Below are 24,175 nucleotides of genomic sequence, written 5' to 3'. Positions count from 1 at the left end.
TGGCGGGGAAAGAGTTAAATATATATAAGTGTGTATTTATTTATACTCGCCCAGGTGAAAAAGACGTACTGTTAAATGTATTAAAAATGCATTAAAGTTGTATTGTACTAAAAACATACTCAAGTACATTTTTAATATATTTAATAGTAGGCCTACGTCTTTTTCACCTGGGCGATTACACATTTTAAATATAGGCCTACATTTAGATAAAAGGATTTTCAATGATCGGATGGACAGGCGAACATTAAACTGTAATGTATTATACATCATAGTTATATTTTGTAATACAACTGGCATAAATTGAAGCTAATTAAAATTTTCTATTACACGTAATACAGTTATACAATCACAGGCCCTATAATGTGGATTTTGGGGTTAAATATCTTTTTGAGTATCAATGGCAGTGAAAGCGCATGCTTGTCATTAAATGATGACAGAATTTTAATATTTGGCTGAACTATTACTATAGTGTATACTAGATGAATTAAAGTACTGTAAATGAATGGCAAGGAGAGAGCGAAAGAGAGTTTCTCAAAAAAAAAAGTTTATTGTGCCTCTTATTGTTTATATGGCTTTTTATATAACAATTTGTTGAACACGAACAAAGGACTGACAATACATTAGCCAAGTTGAGAGAACAAGAAAAATATGACAAAGAGTTAATCTCAACATTCCGCTTGCTATACGTGTGGCTGTGGCGCAACTCTGAAGGAGAAGAGGTCAGTATGACAGCTCACACACTCTCTGACAGCACCAGCGTGATGACATTCATTTAATAATGTACTACACTACAGCTTATTGAGTGCAGCCATCCTCACATTCAACACACAAACACGCGCGCACACACACACACACACACACACACACAGCTGAGTTCTGGTCATAGTCGTATTGCTTGACTGAGACTGATACCTTTTAATGTTCAGTGGCACACGACCACCAAATTGCATACTGTGTGTTTTTGGCAATAAAATGGACTAAAATATTAGATAAAATTAGAAAAAGAAAAAACAACCAAATCTATTTCTAAGATGAAGATGAAAGTTCTGCAATGACTGTGTAAGATACACAGAATTATTTTAGTTCATGGTGACACGGCGGGATTTCTATAACCTAACACATAAATATTGCCTGTTTCAAGTCTGTCGCCAGACAGCAAGCGTTTGGTCCTTACAGAGATGCCCTGAGTCTGAATTTCATGTTCTTTCTTTTTTATAGCAAGAGTTCTGAATATATGTAGTACAACAAGCATGCTTTTCAAGTGTGTGTGTGTGTGTGTGTTAGTACAGGTATGCATTTCATCATGATGCATGAGATTCTGAAAATCGTCCAGATGCATTTGTGTAGCTATCCTGAATTATCGTCTAGGCCGATGAGGTCAAATCCCATGATGACACGTGCAACATTGTGCTCGCCGTTTTTTAATTTGACTCGAGTGCTGCATAACTTCAGCCTGAGCGCTCTGAGTGAAACCGGTCCAGTATGACATCATGTGCATGATGCAGAGACTTGAAGGTAATGGACATGTGGAAACGGGCTCCCTGACAGGAGTCGAACCCTACAAGCTGCGAACTTTGGCACAGACACACCATTCAGTTGGCAGCGAATCATATGACGTAATGAAAGCCGATACGTAATGGCATTCCCCTAAAAACACGGATCATTCGACGGGAGAAACCCAGCCACTGAACTGATTATCAATGACATCTAACGCTGAGCCAAAGTGCCCAAGAACCCAACCAAGCAGCTGGATAAAGACTCAGCAGAGGTCTGCCACTTATAGCAATCCGATTATCTTTCTGTAGGTCTGCCCAGGAAAGCTATCCAAACAAAACATAACTAAGAAAATAGAATACAGGACAAAAAAAATATATGAAGGTATATATAGATATGTATGAGCTTATTCATAAAATGTAAAGAGAACAAACTATCTCAAGGCTGAAAAAGTCAAAATGATATTCGAAAGCATCATCATCATCAACAACAACAACAACAACAGAACAAAGTATAAGCATTTTCAGTTTTCATCCTGTATTTTCTTTTGAAAGAACTAGTTTTGAACCCGTTGAAAGTCAGCTGTTAATGGTATACGTCCATTTGGCTTCTCCTTTTCAAAGCAAACAAACAAGTTTTATAAAAGCGGCAGTCTGAAAAGCCAGTTGTTTTGTCTTTCGCCTTTCCTCTCGTTCTGCGGGAGAGGTCCTGAGAAGAGGTTTTTTTATGTGAGTTTCCTCAAATTGACTCACTAATGTCTCTCATCGTTGACCGAGTGGCCTGAGTTAGGAGTGTCTGTACAGGTAAGGCTCTGCGTTTGCCCTGGAACGAGAAAGCTTCCTCATTGAGCTCTTCCTCCGTGGCTCTTTCTGGACACATCCACATTGGGTTCCTGGCCGGCCCAGGCCTCTCCGTCACTGTCTGTGCCCCTCTCCTCCTCCCCGTCGTCGTCGTCGTCCTCCTCCTCCTCCGGTGAAGGCTCGCTGCCGTTCTCTGTGGCCCAGCTGTCGTCCTCGTCCTCCTGCTCTTTCTTCATAGTGAGCAGGGCGGGTGGAGGAGCGGGTGGTTCGGGCTCTGGTTTCTTCTCTGTGGACTCGGTCTGATCCTCGAAGGCCTCTGGGTTTTCCAGCATCTCTCGGATGAGAGGAGGCATGGGGCCTGGGATCTCCATCTTCAGAGTTATGGCCCTTTCTGCTCCTGTTGTACACAAACAGTTCTTGTCAGGATGGTGTCATCTACATAATAGTAAGAAATAAGGTAGCGAGTGCAAAAAGCAGAGAGTGAAAGCCTATTCAAACTGATTTTCACACCATTTTTTTGTCGACAATTTTCATTGATTTACTTTGGACCCCATAAGGTACAAAAACTACTTTTTTCCCTATAATGTAAGTTGATTTTTATTCTTTTCTCTGTGATATTTACATATGCACGACTGTTCAAAAAGAAATTAATACGTTTATTCATCAAGGATGCATTCAATTGATAAAAAGTGACAGTAATTCTATTTCAAATAAATGCTGTTTTATGTTTTTTACTTTCTATTCAAGGTTCCACTAAATATTAAGCAGCACAAATGTTTTCAACATTGATAATAATAAGAAATGTTTCTTGAGTGCCAAATCAGAAAAGAATTTGAACGATAGTGTACATATATATTATGTAAATTGGATACTATTTTACTTCCATTGTTCCATTCCATGAGAGTAACAATCTGTTACTTTTTTAGCAGTGTATTTGCCATCAAACTATGAGTATTCTGTTATCTGTATTGTCAAATGAGTTGTATTTTGCATTGAGGCAAGTCAAATCTTGCATTGAAGCATGTGAATGAGCCTGGCCAGGTGCATTTTGCTTGTTTAAATATGCAAACATTTCTCAGAGACTCGTACATATTTGCATTGCCCTCTGTGTGAACACCACTGGGGTGCAAAACCACTGTTAATACTGTTGGCACTCTTGGTATGAATATGCCGTAAGTTCACTGTTTAATTTAAAAAGCAGCCTTTGATTTTCATTAAGATTTATATCTAGTAATGCTATTTTTTGGCTAGTAAACTGACCCTTGGTGCTGATGCCACGTAGATCAGTGATCTTCATCAACATCCGAGGGAACATGTAGGGTTTGTTGGGTCGGCGGCGGCGTGCATAGATCTTCAGAGCCTCCAGCAGGGGCTCCTGCAGACGATCTACACGCTCAGGCTCCTCAAGATCCATTCGGTCTACAGAGAAAGAGGTTAATATCAGTATAGTAGTGCCACCATACATTTTTTAGGTGCTGAAAACTAATTCTGTATACTAACTCAATTTATGTTATAATGAGTACACTTTTCCTGTTGCTTCAACTAGATGGCATCAGTGTTGCAACAAAATTGCTTTGTGTAATACCTCCACAAATTAGGCAGATGGCGCTGAGGAGGCCAGTTTCTGTATCATCCATCTCAAGGGGCAGAAGCTGACCAGCGAAGGCAAACACCAGGTCAGTGAGCGGGCCGAAGCCAGCATTATGCATCTGAGTCCGGTTGAGGGTCAGTCCATCTGAAAAGGTCATTGTGTCCTGGTCCGGTGTGTATCGTGTACAGATTCGCAGCATCTACAAGAGACAGACATATATATGAGGTAAAATCTTATGTGAATGTGACATTGTAGATGCATGGTCTGCATCAAGGTGAGTTTCTTTAAGGAGGGCACACATACTAGAATGTCCAAGCAAGCTGATTTAAGGAGGGTGATCTGATCTGCGATGGTGAGGGTGGTGAAGCCCGGAAGGCGTTTGGCAAATTCCACAATTTTAATGATGCACTTGGTTGAAAGCTCACTGAATTTGTCCCATAGGCCCAAGTCCAGCTGAACCCGGTGGTCTGAGCTTGAGTTCTGATGAAAAGAAAACGAGAAGAGGAGGTTAATATATTAATACGTGAATATTTTGATGTCACCATGGAATCAAAACTGACTATTCTTATTTTTTTATGGAATACTGTAGTACTTATGATTTGTTTGTGTAGATCAATATTTTTTTAATTCATGTGCCCTCATTATCTTTAAAAAATAACTTCCCCTCCCTCTTTCAGCAACATCTCTTCTCTGATGACGTGTTTACTGGTACGAGGGCGCCCTACATTTTATTTTCTTGTTCAGGAAGCCATTACACTCAGATATGTCACAATAGAGAAAAAGACTGTCGCAACTTCCATTTCATGCTGACTTTATTAAAAAAGAATCATATACTCATTCTCATGTCATTCCAAAACCATTTGACTCATTCTCCCATGAAACACGAGGTGAAAATTTGCAGAATGTGCAAAAAAAAAGGAATTTCCATCTGTTCCTCACACCTTAGAACTTTAAAATACTTTGAATACAGCACATGAGTTATGTGGCCCACTTTTATGAGTTTTATGGTTCTTTTTTTTTTCTTCTTTTTTTTGTCATTTTGGTGCTTGATGGCCCTGGTGCTTATTTACATGAATTATAATGAAAGACTGTCAAGAAAAAACTTCAGAAAGAATTTCACAGAAAAAGTTTGGAACAACATAAGACTGAGTAAATGACAATTTTTATCTTTTGGGTGCACTGTTCCTTTAAATTAGGTTTTCAATGAAGGAACATGTTTATCACACTACATCTGACATGGTCAGTTTACACCGCTATAAATAAATTCCACATTCCATTGCTGACAGATTCGCTCATTTTCAGAAAACACTCACTGTGGTGTATTTTCCCAGCTGGCAGAGTGAAGGGAAGGTCTCTTGATGTGCTTTGCTCACTTTGTTGACCAGCTCCTCCAATTCCCCACTCAGCTCATAGCTCTCTGGCGGAACGACCTCATCCTTCACGTCCTTCTTCTTCTTATTTCGATCATTGCGCACAGCTGAAAGTCACAAAGAGAGGCTCCTTAATACTTCTACAGTGAGTCAGGTTCACTTACAAACTGCCAAACTATGATCTTTGCACTTGGATGTGCAACCTAGTGAAACTTTACAAAGTGATGTGCCAGAAAAAACATCAGATGATTTAATCAGGTTTAATTCCTCAGAATGTCTGCAACACATTGCTTAATATACAATTATAAGGAGCAGGATTGTAAACTTGCTAACCAGGTACTCAGCAAAACTAAGTGAAAAAACTGAACTGACTCTACTGAAAACATGTCCAATTTACATTTCACACCAAAAATAAAATAAAATAAAAGCTTATTTCTTTTTTTTATTATTCTATAAGCTATTGTGCCTTTCATTAATGATTTTTATTTTTTAATACTGTACAATGACTATTTTAAATCATGTATTTAAATCATAAATTAACTAAATTAACAAAAACCACGACATACAGTCTTGGTCAGAATTATTGGTACCCTTGGTAAATTTGAGCAAAGAGGCCTGTGAAAATAAATCTGCATTGTTAATTGTTAATTGCATTGTTGTTTGATGTTTGTATTGGATCATTGTCCAGATGGAAGATCCAACCACAACCCATTATAAGATTTCTAGAAGAGGCCATCAGTTTTTTTTTTGTTTTTTTGTCAGTTGGAATTTGATAGAATCCATGATTCCTTGTATCCGAACTAATGTCCAGGACTTCCGGCAGAAAAATCGCCCCACAACATTAACGATCCAGCATTATATTTAACCGTGGGCATGGGGTACTTTTTATCCCTGTGTGCACCAAACCCATCTGCTGGGTTTGCTGCCAAAAAGGGCTTTTTTTGTTTCGTTTCATCTGACCATAGAATCCAGTCCCCTTTGAAGTCTCTGTCGTGCCTGACAACGGAATATGCTGGAGTTTGTTTTTGGATGAGAGCAGATGATTTTTCTTGAAACCCTCCCAAACAACTTGTGATTCGGTGCTGTTTGAATTATTTATTTATTTATAATAATAATAATAATAATAATTATTATTATTTAGGCTTTCTGACCCCAAGATTGAAGTATTTTCTGCAATTCGTAAAAAAATAAGTAAAGTCCGCAAAAAAATCTGTGATCCTTGGAGAGTCTTTGGCCACTCAAACTTTCTTTCTCACAATGCATTAAGACGATATAGACACACTTCCTCTTCCTCTTTCATAATGACATAATTCCTCTTCCTCTTTAATCAAATTTCTAATTATTAGAACTTCTTAATTATCGCCCTGATGGTGGAAATGGGAATTTTCAATGCTTTAGCTATTATTTATCTTACAGTCACTTTATATTTTGTGAAGCTCAACAATCTTTTTGCTGCACTTCACAACTATATTCTTTGGATTTACTCATAGTGATGGATGATTAAGGGAATTTGGCCTCTGTGTTTCCTCATTTAGATTCCTGTGAAACAGGAAGTCATGGCTGTATAATTTCATGTTCCTAGTCACCCTGGTGTGAAAAAAAAATATTTTACTCATAACAATTTCTAAGGGTACCAATAATAATAATTGTGGCCATTGTGTATTAAAGAATTTTTTTTATTTCATAATGTGATTTTTTTTTTACTTCAATGAATGGTTCGATTTTTGTGAATTTTTTTAATGAAAGATCAAAAGGATAAACAATTCAGATTTATTTTCATCACCTTCTTTGATCATATTTACCAAGCGTGTCAATATGTCTGACCACAGCTGTAAATAACATAAACATAAATACATAATTGCAACAGAAAATGTGATTTCTTGTCATAAAAATGCCACTAAAAATAGGCTCATATATTTACAAAAAATATACTTTCATTGTATAAAATTCATGTAAAATATAATTTACTTTTTTCCATTGATTTTGAGGTGATGTTCTTGACAGGTTTTGTAAGATTCATCTTGTCACCTGTTAGAACAAATTCAGTTTAACTTGGATAGCATTTATCACTTGGGCCCTGTCCCAAACGGCACACTTCATATGCACTTTCGGTCTTGTGGACTCACAATGGCTGCCGCGTGCGCGTGTCCGTTAAGTCCATGAGACCTTAGGGTGTCCCATTTGTCATTTTAGGCTTTAGAAAGGTGCTTGCGAGCGCCCCCTTTGCGGGCGATATGCGCCCTCGATGCACACTTTTGCCGAGCCCGCACAGTCAAAGCGGTGTTACGTCATTAAAGTGCAGACTAGAAGGAAGACCGCGAGTGTTTAGGGTGCCATTTGGGACAGGGCCTTGTTGTGTTATCGCATATCTCCAGATTAGGATACCGAATCCTAAACGTAATCACTAATACATGGAAAAATTACCTCAGATCGGACACTGTGGGTGTTTTGGTGAGTTTTACCCAAGGGAGAGCAGCCCTGCCAACCCTAAACCCCCTCCCCTCTTTCTCTTGCACCCCCCCCCTCCCATTCTTTCCTTCCTCTCAGGATATCCAGTAATAGCAAAAGCACAATGTGATCCCGGCCCCTACACACATCCCATACATATAAACGCACACATACATGTCCCAGTGGACACATAGAGGGCCAATGTGCCACTCTCCCCGTGACATCATCGCCGTGACCCTGGCAAATGAACAAACACATGCCCCAGACTCGCTCTTTCAACCTCGGGCTATTGTCTTTGTTACAACACAAATCTGTTAGTGCCAAGTAATAAAGTGACTAGAGGAAAGGCTACCAAAGAAATCACACCTACCGTGGAAGGATTGATGTGGGTGAAATTGATTGAAAATTCATGTTGAGCTCTAACCTGCTTTAATTGTTTGTGTTTGAACTTTCATTTCTCTTTTGTGTTTTCAAGTGTCTCGACTGGCTGTTTACAGTCATCTACAGTTTGTTTATGCCAGTGCTCCGGGTCTCAAGTCTCATGACTCTAAATTTGTCTGTGTGTCTCTGGGTTGTATGTCTAGCCTATATAAGTGTGTCCCCGTCTGTCTCCTGTCCCATCTCTATATTTGTGTTTGTGTATGTGGGTCTTGGCCGAAGACCAATAAGCTCACATGCTTGGCAAAGGCCTGAACACTCACCTTCCTTGGACATGCCAACTTCGAAGCACTTCTGCAGCCGGCAGTACTGGCAACGGTTGCGTGTGACCTTGTTTATCTGGCAGTTCTTGTCACGGTGGCAGGTGTACACCATGTTCTTCTGAATACTGCGACGGAAGAAACCCTACAACAGACATCCAAGAGAGAGAGAGTGTTAGTAGGTCAGCTGAAGAGTAGGTCAACCACCTTTCCTCTCCTATCATCTCTCTTATACAAGCTGTCAGTATATTGTTCACAGTTGCTGATTCAGAACTGTCTCATGCTATTGACATAATATTGCTTTTGTTATATAAATGGTCAAAAATCTGAAAAGTCAAAGTGATGAAACGGCCCTTATACCTAAATAAATAAAATATAGATATTATGCCAAAAATGTATCATTACTTGCTGCAAACAGCTTACCATTAGATTAAAGAAACTAACTGGGCATGTTCACAAAGAATGTGTTATTGCTTCCGTTAAATAGTTTTTGTATGTAAATATTTGCTTGACGGGTTTTTTTTCCAGTGTTTTGATAAGATGTCGTGTCAAGTCAAAAGTTTTTCAACTTTTAACTAAAATAGGTCTTGAGAAACTATCATTTTATTACATTTAAAAGCAATAAGCTGCTTGAAGCCTTCACCATAGTTGTATTTCACCACAGTGGTAATTAGTACAACACATACTGTATCATTTAAACATCGTAAAAATGACTATTGCATTTCCTCTCATTGCTTTAATGTACTGTTCACATTACTCATATTACGTCACATTATATCACATTACAGTTCACATTATGCTGATACTGCACAACTGTATATTTTTCATGTGACATTTTGTGTTTTCGTAAGCATTTTTGCTCCTTCCACTACAAGTTCCTCAATCAGTCTTAGTTTCTTGCTGTTGACAGGTGCGAAAATACTTTTTTTAGTATTTAAGTATTTTTAATGTGCGAGAGATGAACCTCCACGCTTCTCTGTATTTTTCACATTTTTGCCAAACATCAAGACAAAGTGTCTAACAGACTCATGAAAAACATGAGATTTGCCAGGCCACGGGCGATGGGAGTTCTGCTGTTTACCTTGCAACCCTCGCAAGAACTGACACCATAGTGGTACCCAGAAGACTTGTCCTGGCAGACGAAGCAGGGCTTGTAAACACGAGGCGGAGGTGGTGGAGAAGGGGAGCTGGGCACCATCTCCTCCGAACTGGTGCTCTGGGTCTCCACCGCTGAAGAGAGATCAACAGGAGAGAAAAGAAAACATCAGACGCTTCGCTTAATCACATCACTTCACACTATTTACACAACACAGGAGGATTTAATGAGAGGGAGATATTAAACGCCACATGGAGAGAAGAAAAGATTCTCCCGTGAACCTTTTAAACCGTATCCGATTTCAAAGTGCTTTGAAAACCATCATGATTCCTCGCTAAACCCTTTTCATGATGCCCCCGAGCAGAAACACACAAGGCGCTACCCATCACTGCTTTTTAAATCTGTTATTGTATAAGAAGCATCTGCCAACTAGGTAAAAAGTCAAATCTAGTTAACATGTCTGTAGAATTCATCTCCCTCAAGTTCCGCCCCCCAGCCTACCCCGTCCTTAGGGGGTCAGGATTTTAGGGGATTAGGCTGGTGATTGACACTGGAATGAAAAGAAAACACAAACAGTTTAACACTAGCCGACAGATAAGCGGAGCCGATAAGACAGGTTGCTCATCTCTGTCACATAGCCTGGGGGAACAACTCCACCCTGTACTTGGGGTCTTGCACGCGGGACGGACTAGTGTCTCATGTCACACTAATTCTGATGTCAAGCCTTACTGAAAGTCATGACTTTGAGATATCACACCAGATCAAACCCTAAAATACATTTTCCACAACAAGAACAAACTTGAACTGAATGATGGCACTGTCTTCTGTAGCGCTGCTTTATAGCTGAATCAAATTAGTTTTATAATTGTTTTGAAACAATCTGTATTGTATAAAGTTCTTTATAAATAAAGGTGACTTAACGTGACTTTTTTTACATTTTCACATGCCAAATAGTTTCTTTTAGTGACCCTTGGTCAGTCAAAATCCAAACCCCCAGCCCCCACCCCCACCCTTGCCATCTTTTGACACACAAAACCCTATTTTTCTCTTGTTTCCTGGCCTTAAATTCCTCAGTGCAGTCCTGCTAGGTTTTAATAGAGGCCCCTGCTCGTAAGCTAGGCCTATAAAGGTGGTCTCATAGCTGGACTGGAGGCCCTAGCCCGGCTGGCGGGGTCTTTATTAAGACTCAGACACCTCAGGCTGCCATTCACACCACCAGCTGTAGCCTGAGCTAGTAAAAAAAAAGGCCCAATCATAAAAACAAAAAATAAAAAACAGGGAGGCTCTAAACTTCTAACTTTTATTGCCCCACCTTCTTCAGCTACCTTCAATGGAAAGCCTAAACTCAACCAACAACCCCTCCCTCTCCGTCCCACCACAGGGTTCAGCAAAAACCACCAGCTTGGCTTTTTACAAGAGTTTGGAGACTTCAAAAGAAGAAAAGGGGGCATAAAAAGAGGAATTTGATAGAAAACAGAAAAAGGGACGAGGGTGGAGGGGGTGAACGAGGCGAATAGTCCTATTTAAGGTCGAGCTCACATACAGTAGGGCCTTCTGTTCATGGCCATGGTTACAAACAAATCACTTATTCTTCAAGTGAGAATGAGAAATACACAAGCTTTCTGAGTATATGATGTAGTAATAAAAGCTAATTGCATTTGATCTAGCAATATGCATGACATTTGTTTCCCAACTATTGTGCAATGTCAAGTTACTTATTTTTTACCGCTCAATTTGAAAGTGCGCAAGAGGAATTTTGTCAGAATAAGATCTAGCTTAATTATTTCATGATTTTGGGAACACTAACTAGCGCATTAATATCACAATGAGTGAAAAACGAACGCAAAAAGGCTATCAAAACACAACAGGTCACATTAACGTTATAATTCCTGTATAAACCACCAACATGTATGCTATCTCAACACAAACGTGTTTTGAATACTAAGTATATGCTTTGAAGTAAATGTTGCACAGCAGGATCAATGCTCTCTCCTGAAACTAGCGTGAACTCATTTGTTTATATAGCAATACTGGCAATATGCTGGTAATGACAAGCGCCTGAAAAGAACCGCAAACTGCATGTGGTGAGAAGAAACGGCTACTGATTGACACCGTCTGAGTAGCTAGGAGTAAAAAAAGAATGGGAGGGGGATAAAAATCCATCAGGATCTCTCAACAACCCGAGACGGTTCCTGCCGTAAAAACCCCGGTCGCTTTCCCTCCCTCTAACACCTCTTCCCAAATATCAGTCAACACTTCTCCCAGGGTGCACAATGGGATGGGTTCTTGTGTCAGCCCGGAGGCCCTCTCTGCTAAGCTTTCTTCTGTTAGGGAAACAAAGCGCTCTGAAATGAGAGGCCTCCTTATCAGCTCTCCAGCCAGGGACTTGATTTGCATCACAATGCGAAGGCAGAGGGCGGATGGCTGCTGATGGAGGGACAGGTAGAGGCCGACTGCAGTTATCAGTAGATGCTGCTCATTTCCTGCCTGGTATTGTGTTTCTGTCCTGAACTGGTCTTTCTGTATCCTCTGTACATAGGTATTCCAGGTGGACCTTCCTATGCTAATCCCAGTGTCAACCTAGACAAAGTGCCCCTGTGGTAGGAAAACAGCCATATCTACAAGCAGACACACACACAATACATGCCGAACACACACACACACACACACCCACGATGATCATATGCTGGCAAAATATGTACACATACACAAAACAGGGGTGTCAAAAGCATTTAAATATTTATATCAATAAACATTTACTTGTATTACTAAAAGTATAGATTTATTTCATATTTTTAAAATTAACTTTTACATTTAAAATATGTAGTAAATAATAAGCAAATACTATAAATAATAAAATATTTAATATTTATTTTAAAAAAAAAACTTTTAACTGTTAAATTAATAAAAAATAATAATAAAAAAAATAAAAACAATATTATCAATAACATCTATATTTAGGTACACTGAAGAAAATCAGAAATTGCCAGCCAACTTCACAAACAATTACAAAAGAAACAGCAAATAACACTAAATTAAATGTGAAATTTTGAAGTAGAAAAACTTGCAACTTCAAACTTGGTTACACTTTATTGGTTAAGGTGACAGTAATATTAATTAAGTACTTACTATGGAGTTACGGTTATGGTTAGGGTTTGGTTTAGGGTTAGTTACTTGTTATTATGCATAATTTCCTGTTATCACTATAGTAAGTACTGTACATGTAGTAACGTGTAATTAAGTCACCTGAAAAAATCTTTTTTTTACAGGTTAAGATCTAGTGGGTAAGGGTCAATATCCACAATGGCATGCACATGCATACAAACTATAAACATTTCATTTTTTGCCGAAAAAAGTAATCTAGGTTCAAATCCATTTCCTAAAAAACCGACTTTGGTAACAATAAACAACTTGGGTTAGCCTCATGGGTAACAGGAAGCGAGCTGTGACCTTGAGTTTCTTTATTTTGGTTCAGTCTAGAAGTCTAACAATCACAAGTATACAAAAAGCACAAAATAACAAGTGTCAGCTTCATGTGTTTTAAGTGTTGCAACACTGCTTTTAGCTGAGCCGCATATGACGCATTGGCTGCAGAACAACTATTCTTTCACAATAGAAGAGCAGATTTTGTGTACGTGACTGAGGGTGTGATTGAATCTTCAGTGGAGCACTGTTCCCAAATCTAGTCTTGGCATGTGAGCGTGTGTGTGTTCAGTTCTGCATGGGCGCCCGTCCAACGAGTGTCTCTAAAGACTCCCATTTGATTTGCAAATATAGTTCTCTGCGTCTCAATTCCTCTTAAGTATTTCAGCGTGTTGGGCGTGTATTTGCGTGTCGCTCGCTTTGCATTTCTCAGAACATAATCCTGCTTCCCTCCACTGAAAGCTCCATGATTTTGCTTCGCCTCAAATTACAACCCCATACCGCAGAGTTGGGTGGACAGACTGCTTTGTTGTGCGTGCAGCCAGTGCAGCAGACGGGCCACAGATTGGCCAGGTTTTTTGGAGCGGTGTGATTGATAGACTGACTGGCAAGGCCCCCTCTCTGCGAGCAGTGCCTGATGGGCAAGGACACACAGTCCTCCTGGCTGCCAACTTCCTGATGAGGGGAACCGACCATGGCTCTTTCTCTGCTTCTGTGTCTCATTGCTCACGGCTTCCTGCCATCACCCAGATCCTCCTCGCATGCTGTTGTCATCGTACCACCTTATACTACACAACCTCATTTCCTTCCTCTCCACTGCATCACTGTTTCTTTCCGCTGGATGTATTCTCACTGATTGCAGACTTTATCTTACCGCAAGCTGTTTTTCGACATTTCTAAATTCACATATTGCAGTGAGAATAATTTTTTTTTGATGTATTGAGAGAAACAGCCATTTAAACAAAGAATTAAATTCCAGATCCTCTTTTGCCATTTACTTGGCAAATTGACTTTAAGACCAAATAATAATAATAATAATTTAATGCTAATGGCTAATGGAATATGTTTTTGAACACGAAAAAAAACTCAATTTTTTTTTATTTTTTTTTATTAAATTAAAAGTGCTGAGAGGAACAATCGTTCAAACAAAGATTTGAACAATTTCCAGATAATATTTTGTCAATTACTTGGTAAATGGCAAAATGATAAATTTACTAACTAAACTAACAAAAAAATGTAAATGGTAATGAAAAAAAACTTTCAGTAATCAATAATAAAAAAAATTGGTTGATGCCAATTATTTTCATGTAAATAAAAGACAAAAAAAAGAAATAAAAAAGAAGACACTTTGATGTACTGAGAGAAACAATCATTCAAACAATTTCCAGATATGATTATTCCATTTACATAGCAAACTTACTAAAAAAACAATGCTAATTGTATCAAATATCACCAAAAAATCCATTCCCCCCCCAATCGACAAAAAAAGATATAAAATTCTGACCGAAGCCAATAAGCTGACAATTATTTAATTTTTTTTTTTAAAGACAATTTTTATGTCAATCATTCAAACAAAGATTTGAACAATTTCCAGATACTATTATTCCATTATTCCAAAATATTTTGCTAATGGAAAAAATATTATTTTTGAACACCAAAAAATCCATACCCTCGCATATCGACAAAATAAAAAATAAAATTCTGACCAATGCCAATAATAAATAATTGTTTTCATATAAATTAAATTGAAAAAAACTTCAATTTGGGGTTTACCTACCTCGTAAAATTACTTAGGGAGGCCAGTTTAAAAAAATGATGTCTCTGCACGACAGATGCGGTACAACATATGTGTTAGTTATGGAGCTGAGAGGTGTGTGTGTGCTTTTATTAAAGGTGCTGAGCAGTAGCAGTTGCTGTCAACAGCTGTCTGTGAGCTCATTACCTGATCTCCCCCTCCTCTCCTCCCTTTTTTCTACTTTTTTACCTCTATCCTTCCCTCTCATGTGCTTCATCCCAGGCCTGTAAAAAAGGAGGAGTCCTTCCTGTTGCAGTAAGGCCCTTTCTGAAAGGAAGCCCTGTGATAAAACTGGGCTCCCATCCAAGAGATGGCTCAGAGGGAAAGACAGAAAAAGAGAGACAGAAAGATTTACATGCACCCCAGACTGGACAAGGCTGGAGGAATTTACACCATCATGTCATAACCAGCACACAGGCATGAATACATACATGAAGACATATGCATGCAGTTAACATTCTCAGTCATCGAGTTGGCCAGGATTAGGTCTTCTGTAGGCCAGCGCCATCACACAGGGTGAGCAAAAGGGCAGCAGGTATGAGCAGCCTTCTTTGCTGGGATGGTTCACTCAAAAATGAACAGTCTGTCATCATTTACTCACCATCACGTCATTCCGAACAGGTATGACTGGAATAACACTTTCTTGTCTTTTTTTGCCAGTCAATGGGGACTCCATTGAAATTCAGTGTATGGATTGTGTTCTGTAGATTAAAAAAAGCCATAGATGTTTGGAACGACATGAGTCAATGATTTTTGGGTGAATTATCCCTTTAAACTTAAACTACCATCAATATGTATTCAATGCTGACTTCCTACATGGCAGAATCTCATAGATCCCATTTAAGACTGTCTGGATGAAGTCTGGATGAAGGTGAGCCAGCATTTGGCCTGAATGACCCCTGAATGAGTGGTGCTCACACATCAATGGACTCAGAGAATCAATCGCCCACACTTGAGTCCTTCCTGGATTACAGGCAATCAGACACCCTTTCAACTATGGCTTACACAGATAGTGGTCTCTCTATTATACCAAAGATGTCTTTTTTTCTGGTCTGGTAACCAGAAGGTTGCTGGTTTAAGCCTCACAAACTCCATTGATTTTCTACTTGGATCCATCATGCCCTTGAGCAAGTAATTTAACCTTGGGTTGCTCCAGGGGCTTGTCTCTATAATAAATGTAATTTGCAATATGTAAGCTGCTCTAGATAAAAACGTCCACTTAAAGACTAATTAATTAAAAATAAAAGTTTCAATTAGAATCAAAAAGGTTTTTATAGCCCAAAGCCATAGGGAATCCTCCATAAAGACCTTTTTAATTCCCTAGTTCTTTAGGAAGCCATCTATTCTGTGTGTTTTTTTTGTTGTTTTTTTTCAAAGAAACTATAACCTACTAGAAATTGTTTTAATCTCTAAAGAACCATACAGCCAAAATAGTGCTGGAAAAGAACAAATGAAGAGTTTATTGACTAGTTCCAAACAGCCCATTTAGTAAACCATTTGAGGGACTTTTGTCCTATTCCTCTAGTAGGACTCCATCCAAACAGACAGTGAGGGGTAATCAGCGCACAAAGACCGGGAATGAAGGCCTGATTCAGACTAGACAGATTTCTGGTACAGACATCCAAATTTGCAACTCCACTGAATCTCCAGCACCCCCACCAGGCTTCATCTGTGCTGTCAACCCCTGAGTGAGAGTGTCTCCTCTAATTCCTATCCACTCCAATGGCTGGATGCATCCTCCATGGACACAGCCATTGATCAAGCCAACAGGCAGCGAGACAGCCTCATCTAACCATTATCTTTGATCTTCTGGTCCTTGAAGACTTCCTCTCACCATCTGTCTGTGCTCACCTGCTTTAAGACGGGCAACTTAGCTAGAGTCACAGCCTGAAGTGTCTCTCGGCTCAGAACTGGGGCAAAGGAGCTCCTTGTTTGGCCCTTATTGCTTCCTTCCCCAAACAATAGAAACCACAAAAGTAGAAGCAGCCAAATTACAAAGACTGACACCTTAATCCTGCAAAATTAAGTTTTGGAGTAAACTACAGAAGTTTTGGACTTGCTTGGGTTTCAACAAATTGTCCTGATGCCTAATTAGCAAGCAACTTGTGTAGTAATTGCATAGGCTCAGTCCTAAACTTTGCTTTGCATAAGGAGTGGGCCCAACAGAGTTGTGGCTTCCTGCTGCCTAAATGATTTGCGGTCGATGCTCATAGTAGCTGAGGGTTTCTTGTGTATAAATACTGTCTCTTTCACTATCAGTCCAACAGCATGGCACACTTCTGTTCTTTCAAAGGGCGAGTCTGTGAGAAACTTCTGCTTTGACTATAGGGGAAATTACAATATGATGTGTGCTTACGTTAGTGGAATTTTTCACTTTAGTGTGGCAGCACGCCTTCTGTGACTGCCCAAGATGTTAGGGTGTGGATGGGCACACTTCGTGGAAACTGGCAATTGCGAAGTTTCAGATCAACACTGCGTGCGGTTTGATGTCCTCTCGAAACCCCGGAGAGCAACAGATAGATCTCACCCGTAATCGTGAAGGATGTCACCTTGAGAAACAAATCTAAACCACAATGCGCTTTTTATTTAGAGCCAACACAGCTTTTCTAAATGAAGCGTAGATCAGCCGATCCGTAGACATCATCCACCAGACAGACGGTGTCGTCTCTGCTCATACTAAACACTGCGCTGAGTCTTCAGACAGCAGATGATCGTTTAAAAAGATGGATGTGTGGGGGTAAAGTACAGATGGTCTGCCCTAACAAGCATCCTTGAGCTCTTGTAACCATTTATCTTTTATGGCTGATTTAGGATGGCCCTTCACCTCCATCTGCATGTACACGTAAAAAAATAAAATAACATAGGATGCAGTGTTGTGTTCAAAAACAGCTAGATTTTGACCAGGGGTTTTGAAACCTGTTTTTGCGGTTTATAAATTGATATGGTGTCTTAAAAAGTGGCAAAAGAAGTCATTCTGACAGAAATAGTCTTAAAATGTATATTCAAAGGTGGTGAATTGGTAATTCAAGCGGTGTTTTGATGGCAGTAGAGATGGTGCTTTGAAGTGGATGAATTTAAAAGGGAAACTTCTTTTACCCTACTGACAGATTCAGCATGCTAAACCACAGCACGCAAAATCTCAGAGGTGTCTTAATTCCCCTTTAAAGCATTGCAGATTAAAATACCAAAGCAAAAACAAAAAGTCTACATTAACTCAGTTAGTGAATGACTAGCTGACCAGCCTTGCACATCCCTAGACCCATCGTACAACAGGATGTTTTTTTGTGAGAAGAGCTACAAGAATGCATGAAAGCACTGATAATATCAGTCTGAAAGTATTGTTATCACTTTGTAGGCTTGACAACAATGTGCAGATTTTCCAAGTATCAAAAAGCATCGAGATAACATTGAACAATGAAACAAGACTCAATACCAGAATCAATGTCTCATGAGAAGCATCACCTCATCAACAGTGCTGCTAGACCCTCAACCTGATTCTCATTTTAGATAAAACCAATGATTAACTGACGGGGAGACTCTATGGCCACCTCTGCAGATAAACATTGGGGGGGGGGGGGGTTTGAGCTATATTTTCGGCTAACATTTTCACATAACAGTGAGCCCTAGTAACGACGGAGCCAAGCCGTCAGTCAACAACACACTGGTAACAGAACTTCTCTCCTCACACTGAGCTCACACATGGTTTCAGACTGACAAAGATCCTGCCAACACCTCGCCCCCAGAGAGAAACTGCCAACCAGGCACTGGAGCACTCAGTAAACATCCACTAAATCATTGGACAAAAGGGAGGTGATGTCCAAACTATGACAGCCATTGAGCCTCACCCAGAGTTTTCAATCCCATGATGCCTGGCCTTGTTTGTGTCTCTCAGAGACCCATGAAAGTGAAGAGGAAAGATTAGCTAATTAGCAATGCTTCCTGAATAGAACGTGGGACAAATTTGGACTGTGCAATGGCGTGGCTTGACCGTCGAGGTAGTCCTGAAATCTACAACAAGGTGTTGAACTCACCCTAATTGTTTGAACCAAACAGAACCATGAGCTTGTTTTGGTTCTATCAATTACACTGTCTCAACATTTCACACAAGGTCTAAAATTCACCCATCCCTCAAGCAGCGTTAAACAGTCATTGTTGCTGTTCTACGAGGCGGATCTCTCTTATTTACAGTTCCTTGACCCTGCCGGGATATTATAAACTGCCCTTACAGCAGCAAATGGATTCCAGCGGCACACTGTGGAATCTCAGCGGCCACGTCAGGCCTCCTCTCTTGGGTTTGCCTTCAACTCCCTCTTAGACAGGGTTCAACGGCCATCCACACACAGCTACTGCACCACCTTTAAATCATCAAAACACACCGAAACACCTTATGCATAATTCATTGGTGCAGACATACAAGATGTAAGCACAAAATGACAGCACAGACACTGTGGGTCTCATGAGATTCGACATTTGAAAACTCACGTTGTGCATTGGATATGTAATTGTGAATGCTCATTTCCCCTATTTTTACATGTAGATCACCTTTGTTGTCATCTAACACTCACTAATCATTTAATAACACTGTAATATTTGGCAAAAGTATACATTTTTATACTGTACACTATAAAGATGCATTTAAAAATGACTGATTTTAGTGTTATATTTTACATTTATTTAGAGAAAAATTTTGATCAGTTATTGGCCATAACATGAAAATAATTATAGGCTTATCACTCAGACTTTTTATATCAGTACATCCTTAGTTTGCACATTTACAAGCCACACTAAATATTCCTGTACAGAATTGTGCAAGCGTGAATATTTTTAGAGTTTATTAGGACATCACACAGAAAAACACATCAGAAATGATATTCCTTAGCCCAAAAGCTAGAAGGGACACTTGCTTGTGGGCTAAAACGTCCTAGCAATAAAGTGCAAGATTGAATAACACAAGTTAACAAGTAAAAGCATTATTCATGGCTTGTTGAGTACTAACAGAGTATCTCTCTATTGTTGGACTGGGAGGCAATCAGTGTGAACCCCTCACAGCCACCACTTTTTCCTATTTCCTCCAACACACACGCTGAGAGACACACACACCCACAAGCATCGAATCAATCAAGGATCATTTATTCTCCTGCCTCGTCGGGTGCTCTAATCTTTTAATTGGATCTTTTTGTAATTATAACGAAATAATTGAGCTCTTCCATTAATACAAAAAATGAGAGAGGGCTACATGTGACAGCGGACACAGGAAGCCCTCATTTCCCTGTCTTTCATGCACAGCTCTGTTTCAGAGAGCTTATCAGACTCTGATGCGGACAGCACACTTTGCAGAAAACAATGGTGTGTGTGTGAATGAGCCCGAGTGATCAGGACAGGAAGACAATCCTGAATTCTAGTCCTCATTTAAACCAGCAAAATCTCAAAAGTGTAGTAAATTAAACTTCCCAAAAGTCTAACAAAATTGTGAAATTTTAGTGTTGCACATCATTAGCAACCTCTTAGCAAAGAAAAAAGGGAAATCAAGAGCAGACGTGATGCTATCTTTCTTTGGTATAGATTACTAAATCACCTGCGTACTTCCCTTTTTGTAACATATGGCTCAATACATTCAAAGATTGCTTAATGAAAAAGCTCTTTCAGCCCTCTTTCTTTTCAGGGATGGAACAACAGCGGCTCACATAGTCACGAGAGCCGACATTGGCCCGTGCAAAGCCTCTCCATAACCTCTGACATTGAATTTTTTTTTTAAACTGCAAAGGTCTTGAACTGCTGCACATAAAAACAGGAAAGACAGTGGCCTGAGATTATCTTGCTTTTCACCTCTAACAGGCAGCAGGGGTTTTGTGAATCGTGCAGGGCAATGCAAGTGAAGACCCTACATTGTCAGCATGGTCTACTGTGTGGTTCAAGTTTCCTGGAAGCCATTACCAACCAAAAGACTGGCACATTTCAATCATTCTGTTGTGAAAATAAAAGCAAAACATCTAAATGCAATACACACATGTACAATTAGCATATCAAACACATAAGAATATCCATGTACGTTCAAAAGTTTGGGGTCGGTAAGATGTCTTTGAAAACATTTGAAGTCTCTTATGCTCACTAAGGCTTCATTTATTTGATTAAACATACAGTAAAACAGACTGTGAAATATTATTTCAATTTAAAATAACTGTAACATCTCCAAGAACTCCAGTCTTCGGTGTCACATGATCCTTCATTCATTTTAATATGCTGATTTGGTGCTCAAGAAATATTTTTTATTATTATTAATGTTGAAAATAGCTGTGCTGCTTAATATCGTTTTCAGGATTATTTGATGAATAGAAAGTTCAAAAGACCAGAGTAAGTTTTTACTGTCACTTTTCATTGATTTCATGCATTCTTGCTGAATAAAAAAAAAAGTAGTCACATGACCAGCACAATCCAGAATGTTTATAGAGTTTATGAAGACATCACACAAAGTCTAAAGTCTAGAAAAGGCACTTACTTGTGGGCTAAAATTCAACAAAATGTAAAAAAATGTTTTTTTTTTTTTTAAAGTGGCAGTTGCAGAAATCTTTTTTTTTTTTTATCAGAAGGAAATGTTCTTCTGAGAGATTACTAGGTAAAAAGTGATACAGTCTCCCAGATGTATTAAGCCATGGTGCTCATGTGGGAGTCTTGGCCTGCAATGTCTCCCTACACCCTTTTGCTGCTCACTAATCAAATAAAGACACAAAAAAGATGACTTTAAGAGACAGTGAGACAAACTTAAGTCTTAGAGAAGATTACCCAAAATGCATTGCAGCTGGCCTGTAATACTGAACTAAAACATTTATTAATCTGGTCAAAGAGGACAATGAAAGGCAACTACTGAGTGTATCCTGTGGTCGGATAGACTAGTCTTGTTTACAGAGGTTACTGGGGATGGTGGCTTGTAACAGTACACCGCTTCTGCTCTTCCCTTAGGGCAGCAGGATCTGTCCAATTGCCTCTCGATCTCCACTATTTGCTGGAACCAGGAAGGAACAGAATCCGAGATGCAGCAGTGGCGCATTCGGAGGGCTCGTTTTCCATCGTGGGCCCTGACTGTGTGCTTGTGTAGCGTTGGTGAGACATGACTGATTAAATAAACAGATTTCATCTTGTTATCATCAGGGCTCTGGCCAAGGAGAAGAGGCATTATGGACCTCCCTCCCTCCATCCCTCCCTCCCCTCCGGGTCGAGCTCAGACAGGGCATCTGTCTTCATTAAAGAGAACCCAGTGTGGCTGACAGCCACTGAAACGTTGGTGTCTTTCACGATTAATGAAGACAGATGAATTGCCCTCAGAGGCCGAGAAGGAGGAACAAAAAGCAGAAGCTTCGACAAATACAAATGGAAAACAACAAGAGCGGCGTGCATTTTGGGAAAAGGGTAACAGCGATGTTTACCGATCTGAACATCTGAGTTCTTTTCCCTCAGTGTCGCATTGTATTGCAGTCTTGCTTGTTTTCCTTTTCTCTCAGTCTGGTCCCCTATTATTATGGACCCCAGTTTTGCTAAAGCAGTGCTGTTTTTATAGCCAAAGGCTGTCTAAAGTCTGGAACGGAGGTAGGAAAAATTAAATTATTGAAATGGAGACAGGGAGAGAAAAACGAAAAGCTTTCCAGGTTTCAAGCTCTCATACTTACTAAACTTTCCACTCAGTATATTTTAGCCAATTCTTTACTATTTATTTCATGCCATTTGCAATTTGGATTCCTGTCACAGTCTAATCACCCAATCCGCTTTCCAATTCCCAATCTAAGGGTTTCATCAGTGACACATACTTGAGTAATGTCCCTCTCGGTTTTTTTCACTTTTACGCTTGTTTGATGCTGTTGTGTGGGCTGAGCCGTGGTCAGGCATGCTGGGATACCAGAGCTGTCAGGCACAATTGTGAAGTGAAGAAGACAAATGCAATCTGCATGACTGAAATTATAGCACAGTGTCAGGTTCCCCCCCCACCCACTTCTCTCTCTCTCTCTCTTTCTCTCAAACACTCTCTCTTTCATCTCTCCCTCTCACATTACTTCCTTTCTGTTTAACTTTTCATCAACTGGCAAGGTCAAAAATCAGGTTACCCACACTGTTGGTGAAACCAGACTCTGTTCGTGACAATCATGGAAAACGATCGACTCAAACAGCATCTCAAACGCAGCTTGATAAATGCAGCTCGAGTGGTTCGTTTGGCACAGAGGGTCAACGTGAGATCAGAGGCCCCGTTTAAATGAATAAGAAAAGGCACTTACAGCGTACACTAGCCGTCCCTGTCCAAGCGAAAGGGTCCAGTCCGGCGTAGAAGGGACTCGCCTTCCGAAGCATGCATGCACCCCGGTTGGTGACATCGTAGAGTTGGCGGGGACCCATGCCCAGAGCCTCCATACAGTCGAACATGATGCGTCCCTGTCGCCCACCCGCCTCCGATTACCTCGCGTCACCAAAAAAAACAATAACAACACCCGCAGCTACGACAGCGCTAAATCCCCTGCTGGAATTCCTCTACTCAGGATATACGTGCTGCCTGATCCCGCTGCTTTTGCTCTTGTAAGCGTTTCCTCTCTCTCTCTCACGCTGCTTGTTTCTTTTTCCCTCTCCGGCTGATCTGCGGTGCTGGTTGCTCGGGGTGAGTTGCTCCTAGCGTGTTGTAACAGACCTAAATAACAGCCCCACATAGCACTCGCGGCTCTCAGACACACTGGAGCGAACCAACTGCCTCAGTCCTGCGCACACAGAGGGGGGTGGAGAGAGAGAGAGAGAGAGGGTGATCGAGAAGGGGGGGCGGGGGGGGTGAGAGAGAGAGAGAGGGTGGAGAAAGACAGAGAGAGAGAGAGAGAGAGAGAGAGAGAGAGAGAGAGAGAGAGAGAGAGAGAGGGCCACAGGGAGGGGCCATTTGTGTGTTTGCATTGCCAGCTCTGATCTGGTTAGAGGACAAACTTTTATTTGATTCTAGCTGGCCTCTTTTTGTCTCTTTTGTGATTCATATTTCAGCACGCACTGCACACAAACAGGCGCTCTTGCTTTGCGCACCTCCCCCTTTTTTCCCTTGCAGTACATATGAGTCCCCCCCCCCAACCCCCCGAACCCATCCCTCAGCCCCGTCTCTAATCATAACCACATTAAAGTCCAGAGCAAGCGAGAGAGAGTGAGAGAGAGAGAGTGAGCATTGTGCAAGCAGCAGATGCCAGGGCAAAATTCTCGCCTTTGTCTCCACAAAAACAGAGTAAATGACTGATGGCCTCTGCTGTCTCTACCTCATTAAGTATGTGGCGAATATTCAAAGCCCCCTCTGGCCCTCATAGAAGCTTTTAAAAGAAGAACTTTATTCAGTTTGCAGGGAGAATCCATGCGCTAGAGGACGCCAAGCAGGAGACCAACAGGAAGATGAACTTGGGAAGGAATGTCAGGGCTTGTCTTCACACTTGCAATGAAGACATGATGAATTTGAGCC

General features: G+C 40.3%; 1 protein-coding gene across 4 annotated transcripts in view; it reads right to left on the bottom strand.

Annotated features, from left to right (window-relative positions):
• Window positions 1-534: 534 nt before the first annotated feature.
• Window positions 535-24,175, bottom strand: part of rarga (retinoic acid receptor gamma a) — a 50,503-nt gene continuing 26,862 nt past the window's right edge. Inside the window, exons 4-12 of one of the 4 annotated variants that reach the window (XM_084098063.1) lie at window positions 22,977-23,447; window positions 9,483-9,631; window positions 8,405-8,546; window positions 7,224-7,283; window positions 5,199-5,362; window positions 4,189-4,365; window positions 3,880-4,084; window positions 3,555-3,713; window positions 535-2,691 (exon numbers count right to left, since the gene is read on the bottom strand). In XM_084098063.1, the coding sequence (XP_083954189.1) occupies window positions 2,336-2,691; window positions 3,555-3,713; window positions 3,880-4,084; window positions 4,189-4,365; window positions 5,199-5,362; window positions 7,224-7,283; window positions 8,405-8,546; window positions 9,483-9,631; window positions 22,977-23,121 (1,557 nt within the window). In that variant the 5' untranslated portion in view covers window positions 23,122-23,447 and the 3' untranslated portion in view covers window positions 535-2,335. The remainder of the gene's footprint in view (window positions 2,692-3,554; window positions 3,714-3,879; window positions 4,085-4,188; window positions 4,366-5,198; window positions 5,363-7,223; window positions 7,284-8,404; window positions 8,547-9,482; window positions 9,632-22,976; window positions 23,448-24,175) is intronic. The other 3 variants (XM_084098062.1, XM_084098065.1, XM_084098064.1) reach the window with 3 other exon arrangements.

Source organism: Abramis brama (assembly GCF_963993115.1).
Source record: "Abramis brama genome assembly, chromosome: 22".
Lineage (NCBI taxonomy): Eukaryota > Metazoa > Chordata > Actinopteri > Cypriniformes > Leuciscidae > Abramis > Abramis brama.
The sequence above is the reverse complement of the archived record's forward strand: the minus strand, read 5'-3'. Positions and strand labels throughout refer to the sequence as shown.